The sequence below is a fragment of the Oryctolagus cuniculus genome, chromosome 6 (genome assembly GCF_051225735.1).
Source record: "Oryctolagus cuniculus isolate XC-2025 breed Fujian yellow rabbit chromosome 6, ASM5122573v1, whole genome shotgun sequence".
NCBI classification, from domain to species: domain Eukaryota; kingdom Metazoa; phylum Chordata; class Mammalia; order Lagomorpha; family Leporidae; genus Oryctolagus; species Oryctolagus cuniculus.
Genome location: NC_142872.1, coordinates 166,642,692 through 166,661,086, shown reverse-complemented (window position 1 = coordinate 166,661,086; position 18,395 = coordinate 166,642,692). Strand labels below are relative to the sequence as shown.

General features: G+C 66.3%; 1 protein-coding gene across 3 annotated transcripts in view; it reads left to right on the top strand.

The window, feature by feature from the left end:
- The window catches only part of SLC45A4 (solute carrier family 45 member 4), a 61,752-nt gene that overhangs the window by 19,424 nt on the left and 23,933 nt on the right, over positions 1–18,395 (top strand). Inside the window, exons 1-3 of one of the 3 annotated variants that reach the window (XM_089335793.1) lie at positions 1,832–1,967; positions 7,464–7,561; positions 11,033–11,685. In XM_089335793.1, the coding sequence (XP_089191919.1) occupies positions 11,442–11,685 (244 nt within the window). In that variant the 5' untranslated portion in view covers positions 1,832–1,967; positions 7,464–7,561; positions 11,033–11,441. Of the gene's footprint in view, positions 1–1,831; positions 1,968–7,463; positions 7,562–11,032; positions 11,686–18,395 lie in introns of those variants that run through there. The other 2 variants (XM_089335792.1, XM_070075865.2) reach the window with 2 other exon arrangements.

The window sequence follows — 18,395 nt, the reverse complement described above, 5'->3', positions numbered from 1 at the left end:
GGTGGGTTCAGTGTCGCGGGGCCAGACGTCCGTGGACTGCGCTGCCATCCCGGAGGTGGCCTGTCTGGCCCCACGATCCTGTCCTGGCCAGGCCCAGTCCTTGTCTGGCTCAGCGTGGAGCTCCCAGGTGGGGCCTCTGCGGACGGCTGCTGGTCTCGCAGCAAGACGAGAGGGGAGGTTCTGTCCACGTGTGCTCTGAGGCGTGTGGGTTTGCAGTCCCGGAGCGACACGCCATGCAGCGCCGTGTCCCGGTCACACTGGAGGTCCCTCTGTCCCCCGCCCCCGGCTCTCCCCAGCTTCCTTTTGGCTGTTTGTCCCTGGTGCTTGCTGGTGTCGTGGTGTCTCTGGGTCGTCAGCTGGAGGGACCTGCCGGGGTGTTGGGCTCATGTTGGACACCCCTGAGGCTCGGTCATGGGGGGAGGTCGCAGGTCAGGCGGAGGTCGAGGAGAGGTCGGAGGTCAGAGGTCGTGGCGTCTGAGGTCACCCCACGCCCTGGGCTCCAGTTCCCAGTGGCTCCAGGACTGTCCCAGCTTGCTCCACCACTGACAGCGCTGCACGGTGAACATGACCCCTGCCCGTCACCCCAGCGAGTGTCCTCGTGGAAGACGGGGGGCTGCCAGGTTTAGGGGCTGCTGCTCCCCACAGAGGGGTACTTGCGGGTGTCAGTCTGCCAGCTGCGGGGGACAGCGACTCGGAGCGTCTGCCTGCGCCTTCAGTGTGGGCCTGGCCTGGAGATGGCCGGGCAGGGGCAGGAGGAAGTGGCTGTCCTGGGCCTGGGGGGCCTGGGGGCCTGGGGGGCCTGGCGGGCCTGGCCGTGAAGCCCCCTGGGGGTTAGGGCAGCCTGTTAGGACACCCCGTGCTATGGCTGAAGGGTGCCGGGGATTCACCCTGACCAGCGTCTCGGTGAAGGAGAGAATAGGAGAACGCTGATGGTGCGTTTGAGTAAGAGTAAACCCGGCCATGGGCTTCGCGAAATTTTGCATTCAAAAAAAAAAAAAAAAAAAAGTTTAACGTGAACGCTTCTCAAACACAGCCGTTCCCGCTCCCCGCGCCCCCGGTTGGCATGTGGCTTTCCTCTAGGTCTGCTGGCCGTGGACTGAGCAGTGAGGTGCCCGCTGCCCGGGGCATCCACGCCGCCCCCGCCGTGGCCGTCTCGGCCCAGTGCCGCCGTGCCTGTGTTCCGGGGCCCTCGCTTCCCCAGCAAAGACCTCACGTGCGCGAGTGCTGATGCCGGCAGCTCACGTGGGCCGGCAGACGGCAGAAGCCACCCCACGCTTCCTGTAGGCAGAAGGGGAAAGGGGCGGCCGAGGGCCTGGTGCGACGGAAAAAGAAAAAGAAGTTCTCGTTTTGCTGTACCTCTGACACAGGGCAGAGGCAAGGAGCCCCGTGGGTGCCCGCGTGTGTGTGGACAAGCCCGTGTCGCTGGGCTTCCAGGCCACCCCAGGATCCCGGCCGCAGCCATGGCCGTCCGCCCGCACGTGTGGTCACGCCAGCTTTGCTGGAGCCTGAGCGTGGGTGAGGGGCTGGGCTGCTCCGGTGTCCCCGGCAGGCCCCGGCAGGAAGGGGCGGTCACTCCCTGGCCGTCCGCCTGGCTTCCCTGGTTGTGCCCCAGCCCCGAGGCCAGCCCTGGCTTCTGCGGGCACGCCGGGAGGAGTGTTTGTCTCCGGGGCGTGTTGGCACCCCACTGTCAGATGTGGCGTCAGGCACGTCGTGGGGACACGGGCTGAGCTGGTAGGCAAGCGTTTACATCCGGAGGACTGCGAATTCTAGAACTCCCGGCCGCGCTTGGTGGGCGGGGAGGCCAGCGCCGCGGTCCCAGGCCTGCTGCTGTTTCCATGGCAGCTGACGCTTCCTCCGACCCCGCCTTCGGACTGCGCTCCGGGCAGTGTGAGCGCTTAGAGCCAGGGGAGGGAACCGCACGGCTGCCTTATTAAACACGGAGGAGCCCGCCGCTCAGCCGACTGCAGGTGGGGGGGTGCCCCGGGGACCCAAGGGGAGGGAGCTGAGCGGTGCCTGGCTCGGTGCAGTCCCTCCCGGGTGCCTGTGCCCCGTGGGGGCGCCATGTCCTGTCCCCCTGGGGTGGGTGCCTGTGCCCCGTGGGGGGCCCCATATTCTGTCCCCCGGGTTTGGGTGCCTGTGTCCCGTGGGGGACACCGTGTCCTGTCCCCCTGGGGTGGGTGCCTGTGCCCTGTGGGGGGCGCGTGTCCTGTCCCCTGGGGTGGGTGCCTGTGCCCCGTGGGGGCGCCGTGTCCTGTCCCCCTGGGGTGGGTGCCTGTGCCCTGTGGGGGGCGCGTGTCCTGTCCCCTGGGGTGGGTGCCTGTGCCCCGTGGGGGGCGCGTGTCCTGTCCCCCTGGTTTGGGTGCCTGTGCCCCGTGGGGGGCGCGTGTCCTGTCCCCTGGGGTGGGTGCCTGTGCCCCATGGGGGCGCCGTGTCCTGTCCCCCTGGGGTGGGTGCCTGTGCCCTGTGGGGGCGCCATGTCCTGTCCCCCTGGGGTGGGTGCCTGTGCCCCGTGGGGGCGCCGTGTCCTGTCCCCTGGGGTGGGTGCCTGTGCCCCGTGGGGCCAGCCATGGTGTGACCTGGACATCTGAGGGGGCTTCTGTGGCCCCAGGGTTGGAGGAACTGTGGGGTCCTGGACAGGCTGGAGTGGGGGGCGGCTGCCAGCGGTTACCCCTGGGCTGCAAGGTGACCAGTGGGCTGCAGCCCACTCCATCTGAGGCTGTGGCTTGCATGTGTCTTGGGCACTGGCCCCACCACGGTGCAGCCTTCGTGCCCCTGACCCCGGGGGCAGCAGGGGAGACGGCATCTTCCTGTCCTCACGCAGTGTTTCCGGGTCAGGCAGAGGAGGAGCAGCGAAGATATGGGGGCCCTGGAGGCCCTGGAGGCCCTGGAGGCCCAGTGTCCCTGAGCATCGTGAGCAGGGGTAGGCAGGCGGCAGGCAGGCGTGCGTGCGTGAGCACAGGTACGCATGTGTGCACATGGGCATGTGTGAGCGTGTGAACACAGGTGCATGCGTGTGAGCACATGTGTGTGTTAGCATGTTCACGAGCACAATATGCATGTGTGCACACGGGCACATGTGAGCGTGTGTGAGTGCAGGTACATGTGTGTGCATGGGCACATGTGAGTGTGTGGGAGCTCAGGTATCTGCACACGGGCACATGTGAGCGTGTGTGAGTGCAGGTACGCGTGTGTGCACGGGCACATGTGAGCATGTGTGTGAGCACAGGTATCTGCACACGGGCACATGTGAGCGTGTGTGAGTGCAGGTACGCGTGTGTGCACGGGCAGATGTGAGCATGTGTGTGAGCTCAGGTGTGTGTCTGCACACGGGCACATGTGAGCATGTGTGAGTGCAGGTACGTGTGTGTGCATGGGCACATGTGAGTGTGTGAGCTCAGGTATCTGCACACGGGCACATGTGAGCATGTGTGTGAGCTCAGGTATCTGTGTGCACACGGGCACATGTGAGCATGTGTGAGTGCAGGTACATGTGTGTGCATGGGCACATGTGAGTGTGTATGGGAGCTCAGGTGTGTGTCTGCACACGGGCACATGTGAGTGTGTGTGGGAGCTCAGGTATCTGCACACGGGCACATGTGAGTGTGTGTGAGTGCAGGTACGTGTGTGTGCGTGGGCACATGTGAGTGTGTGTGTGAGCTCAGGTATCTGTGTGCACACGGGCACATGTGAGCATGTGTGAGTGCAGGTACATGTGTGTGCATGGGCACATGTGAGTGTGTGGGAGCTCAGGTATCTGCACACGGGCACATTTGAGCATGTGTGAGTGCAGGTACGTGTGTGTGCATGGGCACATGGAGCGTGTGTGTGAGCTCAGGTATCTGCACACGGGCACATGGAGCGTGTGTGAGTGCAGGTACATGTGTGCATGGGCACATGTGAGTGTGTGTGTGAGCTCAGGTGTGTGTGTGTGCATGTTCATGAGCACAGGTATGTGCATGTGCACATGGTCCTGCATGTGAGCTTGCGTGTGAGCTCAGGTATGCATGTGCACACGGGCCTGCGAGTGAGCGTGTGCGGGGCACCCACAGCTGGCATGTGCACACGGGCCTGCGAGTGAGCGTGTGTGTGAGCTCAGGTGTGCGTGTGCACATGGGCCTGCATGTGAGCGTGTGCAGTGCACTCACAGCTGGCGTGTGCACACGGGCCTGCGAGTGAGCGTGTGCGGGGCACCCACAGCTGGCGTGTGCACACGGGCCTGATGTGAGCGTGTGTGTGAGCTCAGGTGTGCATGTGCACACGGGCCTGCGAGTGAGCGTGTGCTGTGCACTCAGCTGGCGTGGGGGACTCCTGCACGCACGTGCACGTGTGCAGGGCTGACCTAGCTGCAGCTCTGGGGCGGAGGCGGGGAGACAGCGCTGTCTGTGGGGAGGAGCCAGGCTCTCCGGCCAGCGGCGGGTCACCTTTCTGAGTGATGCGGTTCTGGGCCAGTCTGTGGCTGAGCGCCCTACCCCGCCAGCCCGGAATCCTGGTAGCCTCCGGGGCCCCCAGAGGTGGGTGTGGCAGCAAAGCCGGCCGGCCCAGCGAGCCCATGGCTGGGGTCTGCCGCCAGGCGGGCTTCCTGCCGCTGCGGCTGGCCGCTCACCTCAGTGGCTGCAGGAAGCTCCTGGGCCTTCCCGCTGGGCTCCGTTCCCGCGCGTGTCCTCGGGGCCGGCCCCGCGCTGGGCTCCGTTCCCACGCGTGTCCTCGGGGCCGGCCCCGCGCTGGGCTCCGCTGGGCTCCGCTGGGACGGGCGGCAGTGGTGCTCTCTGCTTTGGCCTTGGCACCACGATGACCCCCGCGTGCTCGTTCCAGGCCATCCCTGGGGTCATGGATCTCCCAGCGGGCTGGAGGGATGCAGACAGAGAACGGTGATCCGGGGAGGGGAGGGTGACAGTCGGGCTGCCTGCGAGCCGCTGCGGTCGCGGGGACCCAGGAGCCCCTGGGCTGGCGGAAGGGCCCTTTGTGGCTGAGGTTTACCCGAGAAAGCAAGGCCGGCAGAAGCGGATGAGCTCCTGGGTCCCCCGCTGGTCTCGGTTGCCTCCGACACGGCTTGGCGAGGGTGTTGGCTGGGCGGGCAGGTGACGGGTGGCAGGTGCCGTTCACTGAGGGACGGCAGAGCCCCATGGGCTGCCCGCACACGTGGTGGTGTGGTGGCTGGTCCCACAGGGACCCATGTTGCAGCATGTGGCCGTGTGCTGGCTCCTTGGCAGGAGAGGGGGCCTGCTAGAGACCCCGGGACTTGCACAGCAAGGGAGGGGCCGGGCCAGGCTGACAGTGAAGAGGGCGAAGTCCGGGAGAGGGTGCTGGCGGCCTGCAGCTGTGAGTTCCTTAATACTTGGGGTGTTTAGCAGGGACACGCAGACACCCACAGCTGCACAGACGTGTACACACACACAGACACACAGATGTGTGTACACACACCTGCCCTCCACCCCCCACGACCCCAGGCTGACCGCAGACCCAGCAGACAGACCACACAGCAGCGCACACGGCCAGGGTGCCGGCGAGCTTTGCTGGGTCCCGTCGGGAGTGGCAGCGTGTCGTCCGCACTGGGCAGCTTCGAGGGAGACCCAGGGCACGTGCGCCGTACACGCATGTGCTGTGCGGGGGTGGGGGTGAATGCGTGTTGTCGGGGCAGGGGGTGTGCGCTCCGGAATGCTCCTGTCCCTGTCACGTATGGTGACAGTTGGTGATCTGAAACGTCACCCCAAGCCGGGTGCCGGTCGGAAGTGGCTGCAGGGGGCTGGGTGAGGTTTGGTGTCCAGGCAGCTTTCCCGCACAGCCCGTGTTGGGCGTCGCCCGCCCCTCAGTGAGAAACAGGACAACAGAGGAACTTGCTATGGGGACAGTCGCAGCCTGGTTGTCCCCGTGCCCGCCCCGGACAGCCTGCTTCTGTGCCTGGTCCTCGGGGCAGACAGAAGATTCCAGAGAGCTCACAGCTTACTCTAGGGCTCCTCTGCCTTCAGGCCAGCTGGGGGGGGGGGGGCGGCTCCCGGGGCTGGGGGAGGAGCCTCTCCTGCCCCGCGTGCGCACCTGCTTTGGCCGCTTCGGCAGGCAGAGCGTCTTTGGCGTCAGAGGTTCCGTTTTAGGGGCCGTGGAGGCTGAGGGCGCCTTCCTGAACGTGCGGACACTCCGGCCCCTGCGGCCCCTGCCGGCCTGCCACCAGCACACTGCTTCCTTTTCTTAAGGGCTCTAGGAGGGGCCTCCGAGGTGGAGGCAGTGTGGGGGGCTCCGCGGAGGAGGGGGCAGGTGCAGGCAGCGTGGGGCAGCGCTGCTCGGCCAGGTCCTGGACAGGGGCCACCGCTGAGTTGGATTCAGGCCGAGGACGAGGGCCTCGCCGGTGCCCTGGGGCTTCTCTGAGGAAGGGGCCGGCCGGCGGGGAGGGGGGGCGGCGCCGGCGGGTAACATGGGACTGGCGGCTTTGCTGAGACTGGTCACTGCGTGCTGCCTGTCTGTTCTCAGACGACGGAATGAGTGGGGAATAAAATTGAGACGTGAGACTCGGTAGCCGTAACAAGATGGGGGGCCCCAGGAGGGGCTGTCGGTGGATCCTGCCCGCCTAGGTAGAATAACCCACTCTCCTGTGTCTACACTCGCCTGTGGGGAGAGACTTCCACTGAGCAGTGACCGTGACAAAGGGCGGTGTAGCCAGGAGCAGGCTAGAGACAGGCAGGGCTTCGGGGTGCTCTGCAGCTCCCCCCGAGGGCATCGGGAGGGCTTGGCCGGCCCCTCTCTCCCGGGCAGGACAGGCTGACACGGCAGCCTGGGGCGTCCGTCCTCAGCGGGAAGCTTACACATTGCTGGAATCCTCCTAAAAACGACCACGGAGAGCGGGTCGGGCTGGCCTTGGGGACAAACTCCCAGGGCGATGAGGGGACCTGGGGACGGGAGCAGTGAGCAGAGCCCAGTGTGCTGACGGCCGCTCTGCGAGGCGGGAAGGAGGGGAGCGCAGGGCGGGGGAGCTCTGGGAGTGGACTTGCTGAGACCCCGCGTGGCCACGGGGAGAAGGGGCAGTGGACCCTTGGGCCCGCTGTGTGTGAGCGTGGGAACCGACGGCCGGCCTGCACTGGCCATTCTGGAGCCTGCCCTGCAGCTCGGGGGGCCGCCTTTGGAAGCCCCGGAGGTGCTGGCGCTGCCCGTGACCCCACCCTGGCTCTATGAGGAGGAAGGCAGGCGGGTCCTGCGCCATCCCCGCCCACAGCTGCACCTGTTAGGTCTCCGGGTGACAGGGTGCTGGGCGCCTGCTGGGTGCCCTGTTCTGCGGCACCCTGAATGGGAAACCCCGGGGGCCTGCACGGCAGCAGCGGCTGCGGCAGGGGACGGCCGGCGGGCGGGGTCTTCCCAGGGCCGCGCCTCACGAGAGGGTTCCAGTCGGCCCACGTGAGCTCCTGAGGCCCGGGCGGCTCGTGTCGGCCCCGTCGGCACGGGGAGGTGCTAACGCTCTGTCCTTCTCGTCAATGTAGATGACAGTGCCGTACCCCGTGTAGGACCCGTCCGCGGCGTTGGCCCAGCTTGAGGAGGGGAGCCCGCTGTGTTCATGCACAGGCTGCCTGAGTAACAGGTAAACTCACGCCACCGCCTGCCATCGCGTGCCCCCCCCCCAGCTTGCCACGCCCACCTGCACAGGACTGCAGGGCCGAGGGCAGGGTGGGGAGGCTTCGCAGGGCACGCAGCCCCACAGCATGGGCCGGGTGCCGCCCACCTGTCCGTCTGTCCATCCATCCGTCCATCCGTCCGTCTGTCATTCCCGTCCCCCTGGGTGGCCAGCCACAGGGCAAGAGGGGACCCAGGCTAGGCGAGTGTGGAGGCCACGGTCCCTTCATGGGCCAGCACCGGGAGCAAAGAGCAGGTGAACCCGGGTGAGGCCCTGCGACTGGGCCTGCAGGGCAGGGGGAGGGGCCAGGTGGGAGAGGGGAGGGAGCGGCGAGGGCCGGGGCAGGTGGGGCTTTCCCCAGGAGCTCTGGGGAGAGGCCGTGGACGCCAGAAACCAGGGCCAAGTGCCCAGCTGCAAAGGATCCTTCCCTCCCCGCCCCCCTGCACGGAAACCAGACGCACCGAGCCCCTGCCAGGCCTCCCTCCCCGCGAGACCACACTGGTGGACCTTGCAGGTGCCCCGTGAACGCCCACTCTCTCAGCTCGGTCACCACGAGTTGTTCGCCCTGACCGTGGTCTGGGGATGGCCGGGCCCGGGGTTCTCTGGGGCCAGCTTCAGACGTCTGGGCCGCGTGTCCTTGGGGGGCTTCATGCATGCGTCTGGCAGCACCGTGCGCCCATGGGGGACGCAGCCCTGCATGCCCTCGGCGCTGAGGTTTGTGGACTCGTGGTCTCTCCCCGTGGAAGGAGGACACCGTGCACCTGTGTCCTCACCGTGCGGGAGGCCTGGCCACTCAGTGATCTTACTTGGGCGTCCTGGGTGGGCTGGAGGATAGCCTGTGCCCTTCGTGGTCCCCTTCCCAGGGGGTGGCCAGGCAGAGTGGACACGGAGCCGTGTGGCTGTCAGGGCAGGCGGGTGCTGGCAGCCCACGCCCCACCCTCTTGGTCACCACCACCAAGAAGAGTGGCCATTCTCCAGAGACCCCACTGGCGCTGCCCAGGCCAGAGGTCGCCAGGCTGTGACCAGTGGGCCGGCTCCACTTTTGCGCCTGCGTTTGGTGGACTGACCAGAGAGAGAATGGTTCTCCGTTTCTAAAAGGGGGTATATGCAGCAGACCCGAGGGGCCCACGGAGTGGGAGATGGTTATTTAGAGGTTCAGGTATTGATCTGGAAGACAGAGCGGCGGAGAGAGATCTTCCATCCGCTGGCTCACTCCCCAAATGGCCACAGTGGCCAGACCTGGGCCAGGCCAAATCGAGGAGCCTGGGACGCCATCCGGGTCTCCCATGTGGGTGACGGGCCCAAGCACTTGGGCCGTCCCCGTTAGCTGGGAGCTGGATTGAAAGAGCAGCCGGGAGATCGGTGCAGGCCCTCGGACAGGGGGTGCGGCTGTCCGGGCAGCCCTCGGCCCTGTAGAGTCTGTTTCTGGCCGTCTGGAGAAGCCTCGCCACACGGGGTCCGGCTGATTGGTTCCAGTGTAGTAAGGAGGCGTTCCAGCGTGTGTAAAGAGAGCCTTCCCCCGTGTAATGGGAGCCATAGAGCCACTTCCCAGCTGGAGGGCTGCGGACGCGTGGACGGCGGCCGCTGGCCCCCGACCCCGACCCTCGACCCCAGCCCCTGGCCCCCGGCCCCTGCCCCGCCGAGGGGCCAGCAGTGTACCCTCCCCCCGCTGGGGCCGCAGGTGTAGCACCTGCTTCAGTCTAGGGGCCAGGCCCCAAAGCGGACAGCAGTGGACCCGGGCCGTGAACAGAACCGAGGGGTTCGGTGTCGACACTCGAGCCACTGGGGTCTCCTGGGAACTGGTGGCCATGTCCCTGCCGGGCCCAAGTGGCCTCCTTAGGCCTCGCAGATGTGTCTGTGCACACGGCGATGTCCCGCGGAGGCGCCTAGAGCCTCGTCCACGCCTGTGTTGTCCCGGCTGGGGACTGGTCGCGGCATTCTCCGTGTGCTTCCCGTGCCGGAAAAGCCTCCGGAGACGGGGGGAGACGGGGGGAGGGTGACGGACTGCGGGACGGAGAAAGCTCCCGTTCACTGGTTCAGTCTCCAGATGCCCGCAGCAGCTGGGGCTGAACCAGGCTGACGGCGGGAGGTGGGAGGTCACTCGTGGTCTCCCACGCGTGTCCCATGTTGGAGGCGGGAACCCGATCCCTTGAGCTCCCTGCTGCTTCCTGGGGTGCCATTAGCAGGAGGCTGGGGTCAGCGGCTGGAGCTGGCTGCAAAGCCGGGTGTCCCGGCTGCTGTGGCACGCGCCTGCCCCGCGCTGATGTGCACCAGGAGAGCTGTGCCGCTGGAAGACTTCTTCAGGCCGGGCTGCGGAGTGGGGTCGCAGACACGCGGCTAGACACCCCGAGCCTCTGCCCTGCAGGAGCTAGGGGGTTCACCTCCCTCCGCAGGCACAAGGTGCAGGCTGTCTCCACGCGTGCCCTGCCCAAGGGGCCCTCGGAAGACGACACCTCGAGGTTCTGGTCCCCTGGGTGGGGAGCTCCTGGAGATCATCTTTGGTTAAGCGGGCATTCACCAGGACTGCTCCGGGGAGCCGGCTGTTGGCAGGTGCACAGTCAGCCGTCAGGCCTCCGTGACCGAGGGTGGGCACCAGCGGGGCAGGGAGGAGGGCTTGTTCCTTAGAGCATTTCCAAGGGACTGTTTCCAGTTAATTAACTTCTTGAAGATTTATTTTATGTAAAAGGCAGAGCAAGAGAGAGACACAGATCTTCCATCTACTGGTTCACTCCCCAAGTGGCAGCCCCAGCCAGCGCTGGGCCAGGCCAGAGCCAGGAGCCTGGAGCTCCATCTGGGTCTCCCACGCGGGTGCAGGGGCCCAAGTACTTGCACCATCCCCCTCTGCTTTCCCAGGCGCATTGGATCGGAAATGGAGCGGCCGGGACTGGAACCCGCGCTCCTGGTGTGGGACGTGGGCAGCTTCACCCACGGGGCCCTCTCCCCGGCTGGTTTATTTCTCATTAGTGCTCTGCTGTGGTGTCTCCCGCCAGCATGGGAGGACTTTAGGGTTCCACAGACCCCAGGAGTGCCACGTGGGCGGGCTCTGAGCGTCCCCGGCGGCCAGGGCCCTGTGCCACTCCAGCCTCTTCACGGGCCTCCCCCCACCCCTCCACCTCCCTGCCATACTCGCCGGCCGCAAGGCGTTGCCCACCGCCCTGGCTGTGCAGGAACCAGGCAGACGTGGCCCTGCCCCTGGCCAAGGAGCGGAAGTTTGCTGAGCCCCGTCCCTGTGTCTACTCGGCTCCTCTCACCCCGCTTTCCCCCGTCAGCGCGTTCTGCAGCCCAGGGTGGGGGAAACGAGGGTTTGTTGCTCTCCCAGACGCACGCAGCTCTGAGCTCTGAGTGGCCAGGCCGGTCCCTGTGGGCACGCAGGTGCTGGCGGGGCCTGGGCTGCAGGCGCCGCCTCTGACTGGGGCGGGGCCCCCTCCTCTCTTGCAGACCGTCCACTCCATGGGGATCAGCCGTGCACCTGCTGTGTCTGTCACCGTCCCGCCTCTCCACAGCAAGAAGCGCGCCTGTAGCACCTGCTCCGTAATGATGATGAAACTGGTATTAACTGAATGGCAATTATGGATTTTTAACTCTAATTCACAGTAAACCTGCAAAGCCATATGTTTAAAATCCAACCAAAAATCCTCGCGTTCTGCTGCACGTCCCCGGCGATTGTGAGAAGCTGCAAGCCCGCCGGTCGCGCCGAGAGGAATCCGAGTGTCACAGCTGCCTGAGGAGCGGCCCGGGGCGGAGAGAAGACGGCCTAACTTATCGTGACAGATAGATGATAGCGTTATTTATATAGGTAGAGTCTATATATATAGATATATATATACAAGTTATATTTTTGGTGGTGATGAGAATGGCTCCGCAGAATGCCGACCCAGAGTCTATGCAAGTCCAGGAGCTGCCGGTGTCGCCCCCAGAGTTCCACAAGCCCGGGGGCCCCGAGGCCGAGCCGCGCGACGAGACGGCCAGCGAGGGCTCCATCGACCGCATCCCCACGCGCCTCTGGGTGATGCACGGCGCCGTGATGTTCGGCAGGGAGTTCTGCTACGCCATGGAGACGGCGCTGGTCACGCCCATCCTGCTGCAGATCGGTGAGTGCCGCGTGCCGGGCCCTGGACACCGCCCCCCCCCCCTCCTGCCCTCTCCTCCCCGCAGCTGCCTCCGTCACCTTGTTTAATATTTTATGCATTTGAAAGGCAGAGTGACGGGGGAGGGGGAGGAGCTCTTCCATCGGCTGCCTCACTCCCCGAATGCCTGCAGAGCTGGGGCTGGGCCGGGCTGAAGCCGGGAGGCAGGAGCGCCACGTGTCTCCCGCGCGGCGGGCAGGCGGGCGGGCCGGACCAGGGCACAGGGGCCACCTTCCGCTGCCTTCCCGGCCACCTCCGCAGGGAGCTGCACTGGAAGGCCGGCACCCGTGGGGGATGAGGGTGTCACGAGTGGGGGCCTCACCCACGGCCCCACAGCGCCGGCCCTGGTTTCCCCAGGGCTGGGGAAGCATTCCTCGGGTGCTGGCGCTGCGGTGCGGGTTTCGGCAAAGTGGTGGTGGCCACTTTGGACTCTTGGCGTGGGGACGGCGGCCTGGTCCCTACCACGTGCTCCTGGGTGCGCCCGGGAGCGTCTGTGAATGGCAATCGATTCCTCGCCAGCAAGGTCGCAGGCGACAGAGGGTGCTGTGCCCCCCCCTCCTCGTCGCAGCCTCACCCCTGCGAGGTTGTGGGCGAAGGCGGCTTCTGGCTGGCTTGCGTGGCCGGTGGAGGCCGCAGAGCTGAGGCCACGGTGGCGTGTCCAGGCGCTGGGGCGCGCTCGGGCCCCCGGAGCTTTGTCAGCGTGTGTCCTCTGCCCTGTAGGCTCAGCTTTTGTAAGCTCGTGTGACAGAGGGGCCAGTGCTCTGGGGTCCTGAGCGTGCCGGGCAGGGTTGTCTGCACGTGCTCCACGTGGGGCCGGGCTCAGGGCCGTGTCTTGCTGCGGCATCGTAGGCTTCTGTTCCTCCCGGTGCCCAGTTACACGCGTGGTGTGCGCTCCACCCTCAGCTGAAGCCGGCGCCTGGGGGCCAGTTACACGCGTGGTGTGCGCTCCACCCTCAGCTGAAGCCGGCGCCCGGGAGTCACCAGCGTCAGGCAGACTCGCACCTCGTCACAGCAGAAGTGTGGCCGTCACCCCTGCACCCTGCCCGGTCTCTGTGTAGACGCAGCCTGCACCCTGCCCGGTCTCTGTGTAGACACAGCCTGCACCCTCTGCACCCTGCCTGGTCTCTGTGTAGACTCAGCCTGCACCCTGCCCAGTCTCTGTGTAGACGCAGCCTGCACCCTCTGCACCCTGCCTGGTCTCTGTGTAGACGCAGCCTGCACCCTGCCCGGTGTCTGTGTAGACGCAGCCTGCACCCTCTGCACCCTGCCTGGTCTCTGTGTAGACTCAGCCTGCACCCTGCCTGGTCTCTGTGTAGACGCAGCCTGCACCCTGCCCGGTCTCTGTGTAGACGCAGCCTGCACCCTCTGCACCCTGCCTGGTCTCTGTGTAGACGCAGCCTGCACCCTGCCCAGTCTCTGTGTAGACGCAGCCTGCACCCTCTGCACCCTGCCCGGTCTCTGTGTAGACGCAGCCTGCACCCTCTGCACCCTGCCTGGTCTCTGTGTAGACTCAGCCTGCACCCTGCCCGGTCTCTGTGTAGACGCAGCCTGCACCCTCTGCACCCTGCCTGGTCTCTGTGTAGACGCAGCCTGCACCCTGCCCAGTCTCTGTGTAGACGCAGCCTGCACCCTCTGCACCCTGCCCGGTCTCTGTGTAGACGCAGCCTGCACCCTCTGCACCCTGCCTGGTCTCTGTGTAGACTCAGCCTGCACCCTGCCTGGTCTCTGTGTAGACTGAGCCTGCACCCTGCCCGGTCTCTGTGTAGACTCAGCCTGCACCCTGCCCGGTCTCTGTGTGTTTGGTTTCTTGTTCCCGCAGATGCTGGCTGGGAAGGCATCGCGGAGGTCGGTTGGTGCCTCTGCAGGGCGGGGTGGGTGTGGCACGGCATCTCTCTGTCACTCAGTGTTCCTGCTCACATGTGCTGGGGTGCTGGGGTGGGCAGGATGCCACCTCTGTCCCCATGTGGGGGACACAGGGGCCCGTCACCCGGCCTGCCAGCTCGACCTTCACAGGACCGTGAGGAGGTCGGGGTGAGGCGTCTGCCGGGGCTGGTGGGGAGAGGCCTTGCTGTCCCCGGGACTGGCCCAGGGGGGAGACTGCCCAGCGGTCAGCCTTCATCTGTCCTGTCCCCTCCTAGCAAGGACTTGGCAGCCCAGTGGCGGCAGGGCTCGGAGGGTCAGACGTGGGCCCGGGCTGTTGGGGGCCGCGCCCTGTGGTTAGGATGGCGGAGGCCGCGGAGCAGGGGGCGGCCGGGGCAGACGCCGGGGCAGGGTTCCTTCGGGGTTCTCAGCCCTCGCGCCGAGACAGCTTCCTGGGGTTTGCACTGTGTTGACCCCATGCGACGTGTAGCAGTGAGGGAACCACCAGTGACAAACACGAGTGTCCAGGCGGTGCGCACGCGGGAGATGGGAGCGGGTGGGCCACGGCACGCCGACCGCTGCCGACAGGAGGCAGCGGGGTGCATAGGGCGGAAGGAGTGGTGCTTGCCAGGACCCTGGTCTCGAGTGCACCTACGCTGGGCCCGGCCACGAGAGACCCAGCTGATCTCAGCTCTGACCTTGCTTCCCGGGGCGGCCAGGGGTCCCGGCGTTCCCAGAGTTGAGTCAGGGTTTCTTTAAGAAGTTGGAGCGGTGCCCAGAGGTGCGGTGGCTCCCAGCGGACCTGGAGACAGTTTGTGCGAGGTCTCCTGGGGCATGGCCTCCTGGGCTTGCTCGGGGCAGCCCGGGGGGCTGCTTGCCCTCCCCTCCCCCGGCTGTGGGCTGTGGGCATGGCCCCTGGTGCCCCGTGCCCCAGGCGTGACGCTGAGTGTGCCCTTACAGCAGCGACCGCGCGCCGACCGCCGTGTGCCGTGGGGTCCCGCAGCCTTGTCTGGTGACAGCCACGTGGGTCGTCCCCGCCCCGGGCTTCTGGGCGACAGGACTGCTGATCTGGTTTGTGGCTGTGGCCTTGTTCCTGAGTTGCGAGAGTGCCTGGTCTGCTCTGGGAGCCCTGGGGTGACTTCGCACGCACCTGACCCTGCGCCGTGGTTTGCGGCTCCGCGTCTGCCGGCCGGTATCTCTGGAAGAGCAGAAGTGACTGTGGTGAAAACGTGCGTGTCTGCTCCCTTCTGTGGATTTTTTTTAATTTATTTAATTATTTGAAAAACAGAGTTAGAGTGAGTAAGAAACAGAGACTCGTCCACCTGCTAGTTCACTCCCCAGTGGCCGCAGTGGCCCGGGCTGGGCCACCCAGAAGCCAGGAGCCTGGAACTGTCTGGTCTCCCGTGGGTGCAGGGGCTCAGGCACTTGGGCCACCCTCTGCTGCTTTCCCGGGAGCATCAGCGGGAGCTGGGCCGGAAGTGGAGCAGCCGGGACTCGAACCAGTCCTCCCATGGGATGCTGGCTCTGCCAGGCGGGGCCCTGGCCCACTGTCCACGGTGCTGGCGCCTGTCGCTCCTCCCTAGCCGAAGTCCCTGCCCAGCACAGGGGCCGGCTCTCGCAGCTGCCTTCCGTGAGGCACGAGGTTCCAGCTCCCTTTGGGGTCAGCGATCCCCTCTGAGCGGGTTTTTGTGTGCAGCGGTGGGGGGGGTCCCCTCCCCACCAGCACCAGCTGCCCCAGGCTGCCATCCCCCTGGGGTCCCTGCCAGCTTTGTCCACGCACTACTGACCATGTACGAGTGAGTTCCCTCTGGACTTTTTTGCTTTTTCATTTTTAAATGTTTTATTTACTTATTTGAGAGGTAGACTTACAGAGTCAGAAGCAGAGAGGGAGAGGTCTTCCATCCGCTGGTTCACCCCTCAATTGGCCACAATGGCCGGAGCTGAGCTGACTCGCAGCCAGGAGCAGGAGCCTCTTCCAGGTCTCCCACGCGGGTGCAGGGGCCCAAGGACTTGGACCATCTTCTACTGCCTTCCCAGGCCACAGCAGAGAGCTGGATCGGAAGTGGAGCAGCCGGGACTTGAACCGGCGCCCATATGGGAGGCCGGCACTGCAGGAGGCTGCTCAGCCCACCGCACCACAGTGCCTTCCCCTCCCTCCACAGCTTCCGTCCTGTTCCAGGGGTCTCTGTCTGTGCCGGATACGCAAGGCCTGGCTCTGAGGAAGCTGGAGCGAGAGAGCGAGCAGGCCGTCCCCTGCCTCTCCGTCCACAGCCCACGACTGGACCCTGGGCACCAGCCGGATCGCGCCCCAGAGGCCCCGCCGCAGACACTGGCCCGGCCGGCGTGCGGTGGGGGCGAGCCCTGTCTGACTGCGGTGCTGGCGGCGTGCAGAGCGCGGGCCTCACGTTTGTAGCTGACCTGCCCGGGCCCGGTTGTCACGTGCGGCATCCCAGTTCCACTTTGTGTTCCAGCTGCTTTCTTGGTCAGGCTTAGAACACTGTTTCGGAGGCTTCTCTTTCCTAATGAAGTCATTTAACAAAATAACATTTCTGGGGTACAGAGGGGCCGGGGAGGGGGCCGCACAGGCTCCAGGGGCCCCGGGACGGTGCCGTGGGCAGCCCCTCGCTCGGAGCACCCTGCTCAGGAGGGTGCGGCAGGGCCGGCCAGCGAGCCCCTGTGGCTTCCACCTGACGGGAGACACACACTCTGCCTCCCTGGCCTGCTCGCTGTGGGGAGCCCTGGGCAGCCAGACCGCAGCTGCCAGCACTCGGGTGAGCGAGCCGCGAGGTGACCGCACAGCTGGTGCGAGAGCCGTGCCTGGTTCCCGACCCCAGACTCCAAGCCCCTGCTCCGTGTGCACGACGGTGCCCCCAGCCTGGGCGGCCGCACCGCCTCCCGTCCCTAACCGCGGGCAGGCGGCCCGAGGCTCGTCCTGCTGTAGGGGGGTGTGATGGAAACACGGAGCACAGCAGAGCTCCCCTCCTGCAGGCTGCCTTCACGGTGAGAGTGCCGGGATCCAGCTTGGACTGGCGGCAAGAGGCTCTGGGATTTGTTTGAGAAGCAGGGGAGAGGGAGGGAGAGAGGGAGGGAGGGAAGGAGAGATGGAGAGAGAGAGGGAGGGAGAGAGAGGGAGGGAGGGAGGGAGGGCGAGAAGGAGAGAGGGGGAGAGAGGGAGAGAGGGAGGGGGAGAGAGAGCGAGGGAGGGAGAGAAGGAGAGATGGAGAGAGAGAGAGAGAGAGAGGGAGGGAGAGAGGGAGAGAGAAAGGGAGGGAGGTGGGGAGGGAGGGAGGGACGCATGCACAGCCACCTGCTGGTTGACTTCCCGGATGCCTACCATGGCCACGTCTGGGCCGGGCGGGAGCTGGGAGCTGAGAACGCCCTCCAGGTCCCTCCGTGATGGCGGCGGGGACCCAGGGCCCACGTGAGCAGGAAGCTGGAGTGAGAACTGGCCGGGCTCTGCCGCAGGCTCCCGGGATGGACACGTGTCTGCCCCTGGAGGTGGCTGTTGGTACACGAGGGACTCTGAGCGGCAGGGTTCCTGGCCGAGGCACTGGACGCGAGCTGTCCCGTCACGCGTGTCCTCGTCCCCTTCGACAGCCGAGTGTGTCCCTGGGTGGGGCCCAGCGGGCGCAGTGGTGGCTCTGGACAGCGCTCCTGCGCCTCCCCCCGACCCCACGCCCTGCGGTGATCCCATGTTTCCTGGGCTTGGTGCTCCAGAGACAGGCGCCGGCTCCCCAGAGTCCAGGATGGGCAGTGCCACGGCGCCCACGGAGGCGCTGGTGCATGGGGGGGGGCCCGTGACGTCAGTGCGCTCCCGACGCTGAGCCGCTCTGCTGCTGGGCCACGGCTGAGGATGGACTGCCACCTTTCCCCCGTGACAGTCACTCGAGCTGTTTCTGGTTTCTCTTTCATTTCTGTCATTTGATGCGGATTTCCTGTCCCCCGTGTGTGGTGACAGGAGGCAGGGCAGCTTCCCGTCAGCACGCTGACCCCCAGACAGCCTCGGATCTGCCCTGCTCGTCTCGGGGGTCGTAGCCGCGAGGCCTGGCGCAGGGCGAGCCCCCGCACCTGTTGGCCACGGGTGTCCTCTTCCCCCTCAGGGAGCAGCCAGCAGCCTCGGGAGCTGTTCTCCCCTGCACCTGCACCCTGGCCGGTGCTCTGGGCCTCTGTGCACCCTGTCGGGGCGGGCCCGGCCTCAGACTCCGCTCACCTCGCTCTCGCCCCGTCCCCACCCTGTCCTGACCCCCCATCATGGAAGCTGGATGCACACGGAGGATTCTGATCTGTGCACCACCCCACCCGCCTGGGACCAGGCAGCCTGCCGTTACAGGGGTGACCCTGGGGTCCGTGTTCTGGCCACGTCCCATGTCCTGCTGCATTTGTGTCCACTCAGGGCAGGGCAAGCGACACCTGACACCCGGCTGCCAGTCACAGCCGTGTGCCTGGAGGCTCTCCCCCGGCGGCCTGGGAGCCGGGGCAGGGACCGCCGAACAGGCAAGCAAGCCACACTTGGCCGAGGCACTGGCCTAGGGATGGCCTGGCCACTGCCCCCACGGGGCTCGAGGAAGCCACACACCGGGGAACCCCAAGTTCTGCAGCCGGCGTGTGCTCTCAGCGCCCCGTGGAGGAGGGTGCCGCATCCCTGTTCTAGAAGTTGGGCTGCACGTTTTATCCCCCACCCCCACCCCCGACCCCCCCCAACTCCCCCCGTTGTAGGAGGATAACGCAGGCCGCCGTCGCCAGTAGCCGCGCCTGGCTCCCGGTGGGGCCATTTGCCAGGGGAGCAGGGTCGTCTGCACGGGTCCGGGCCTCCC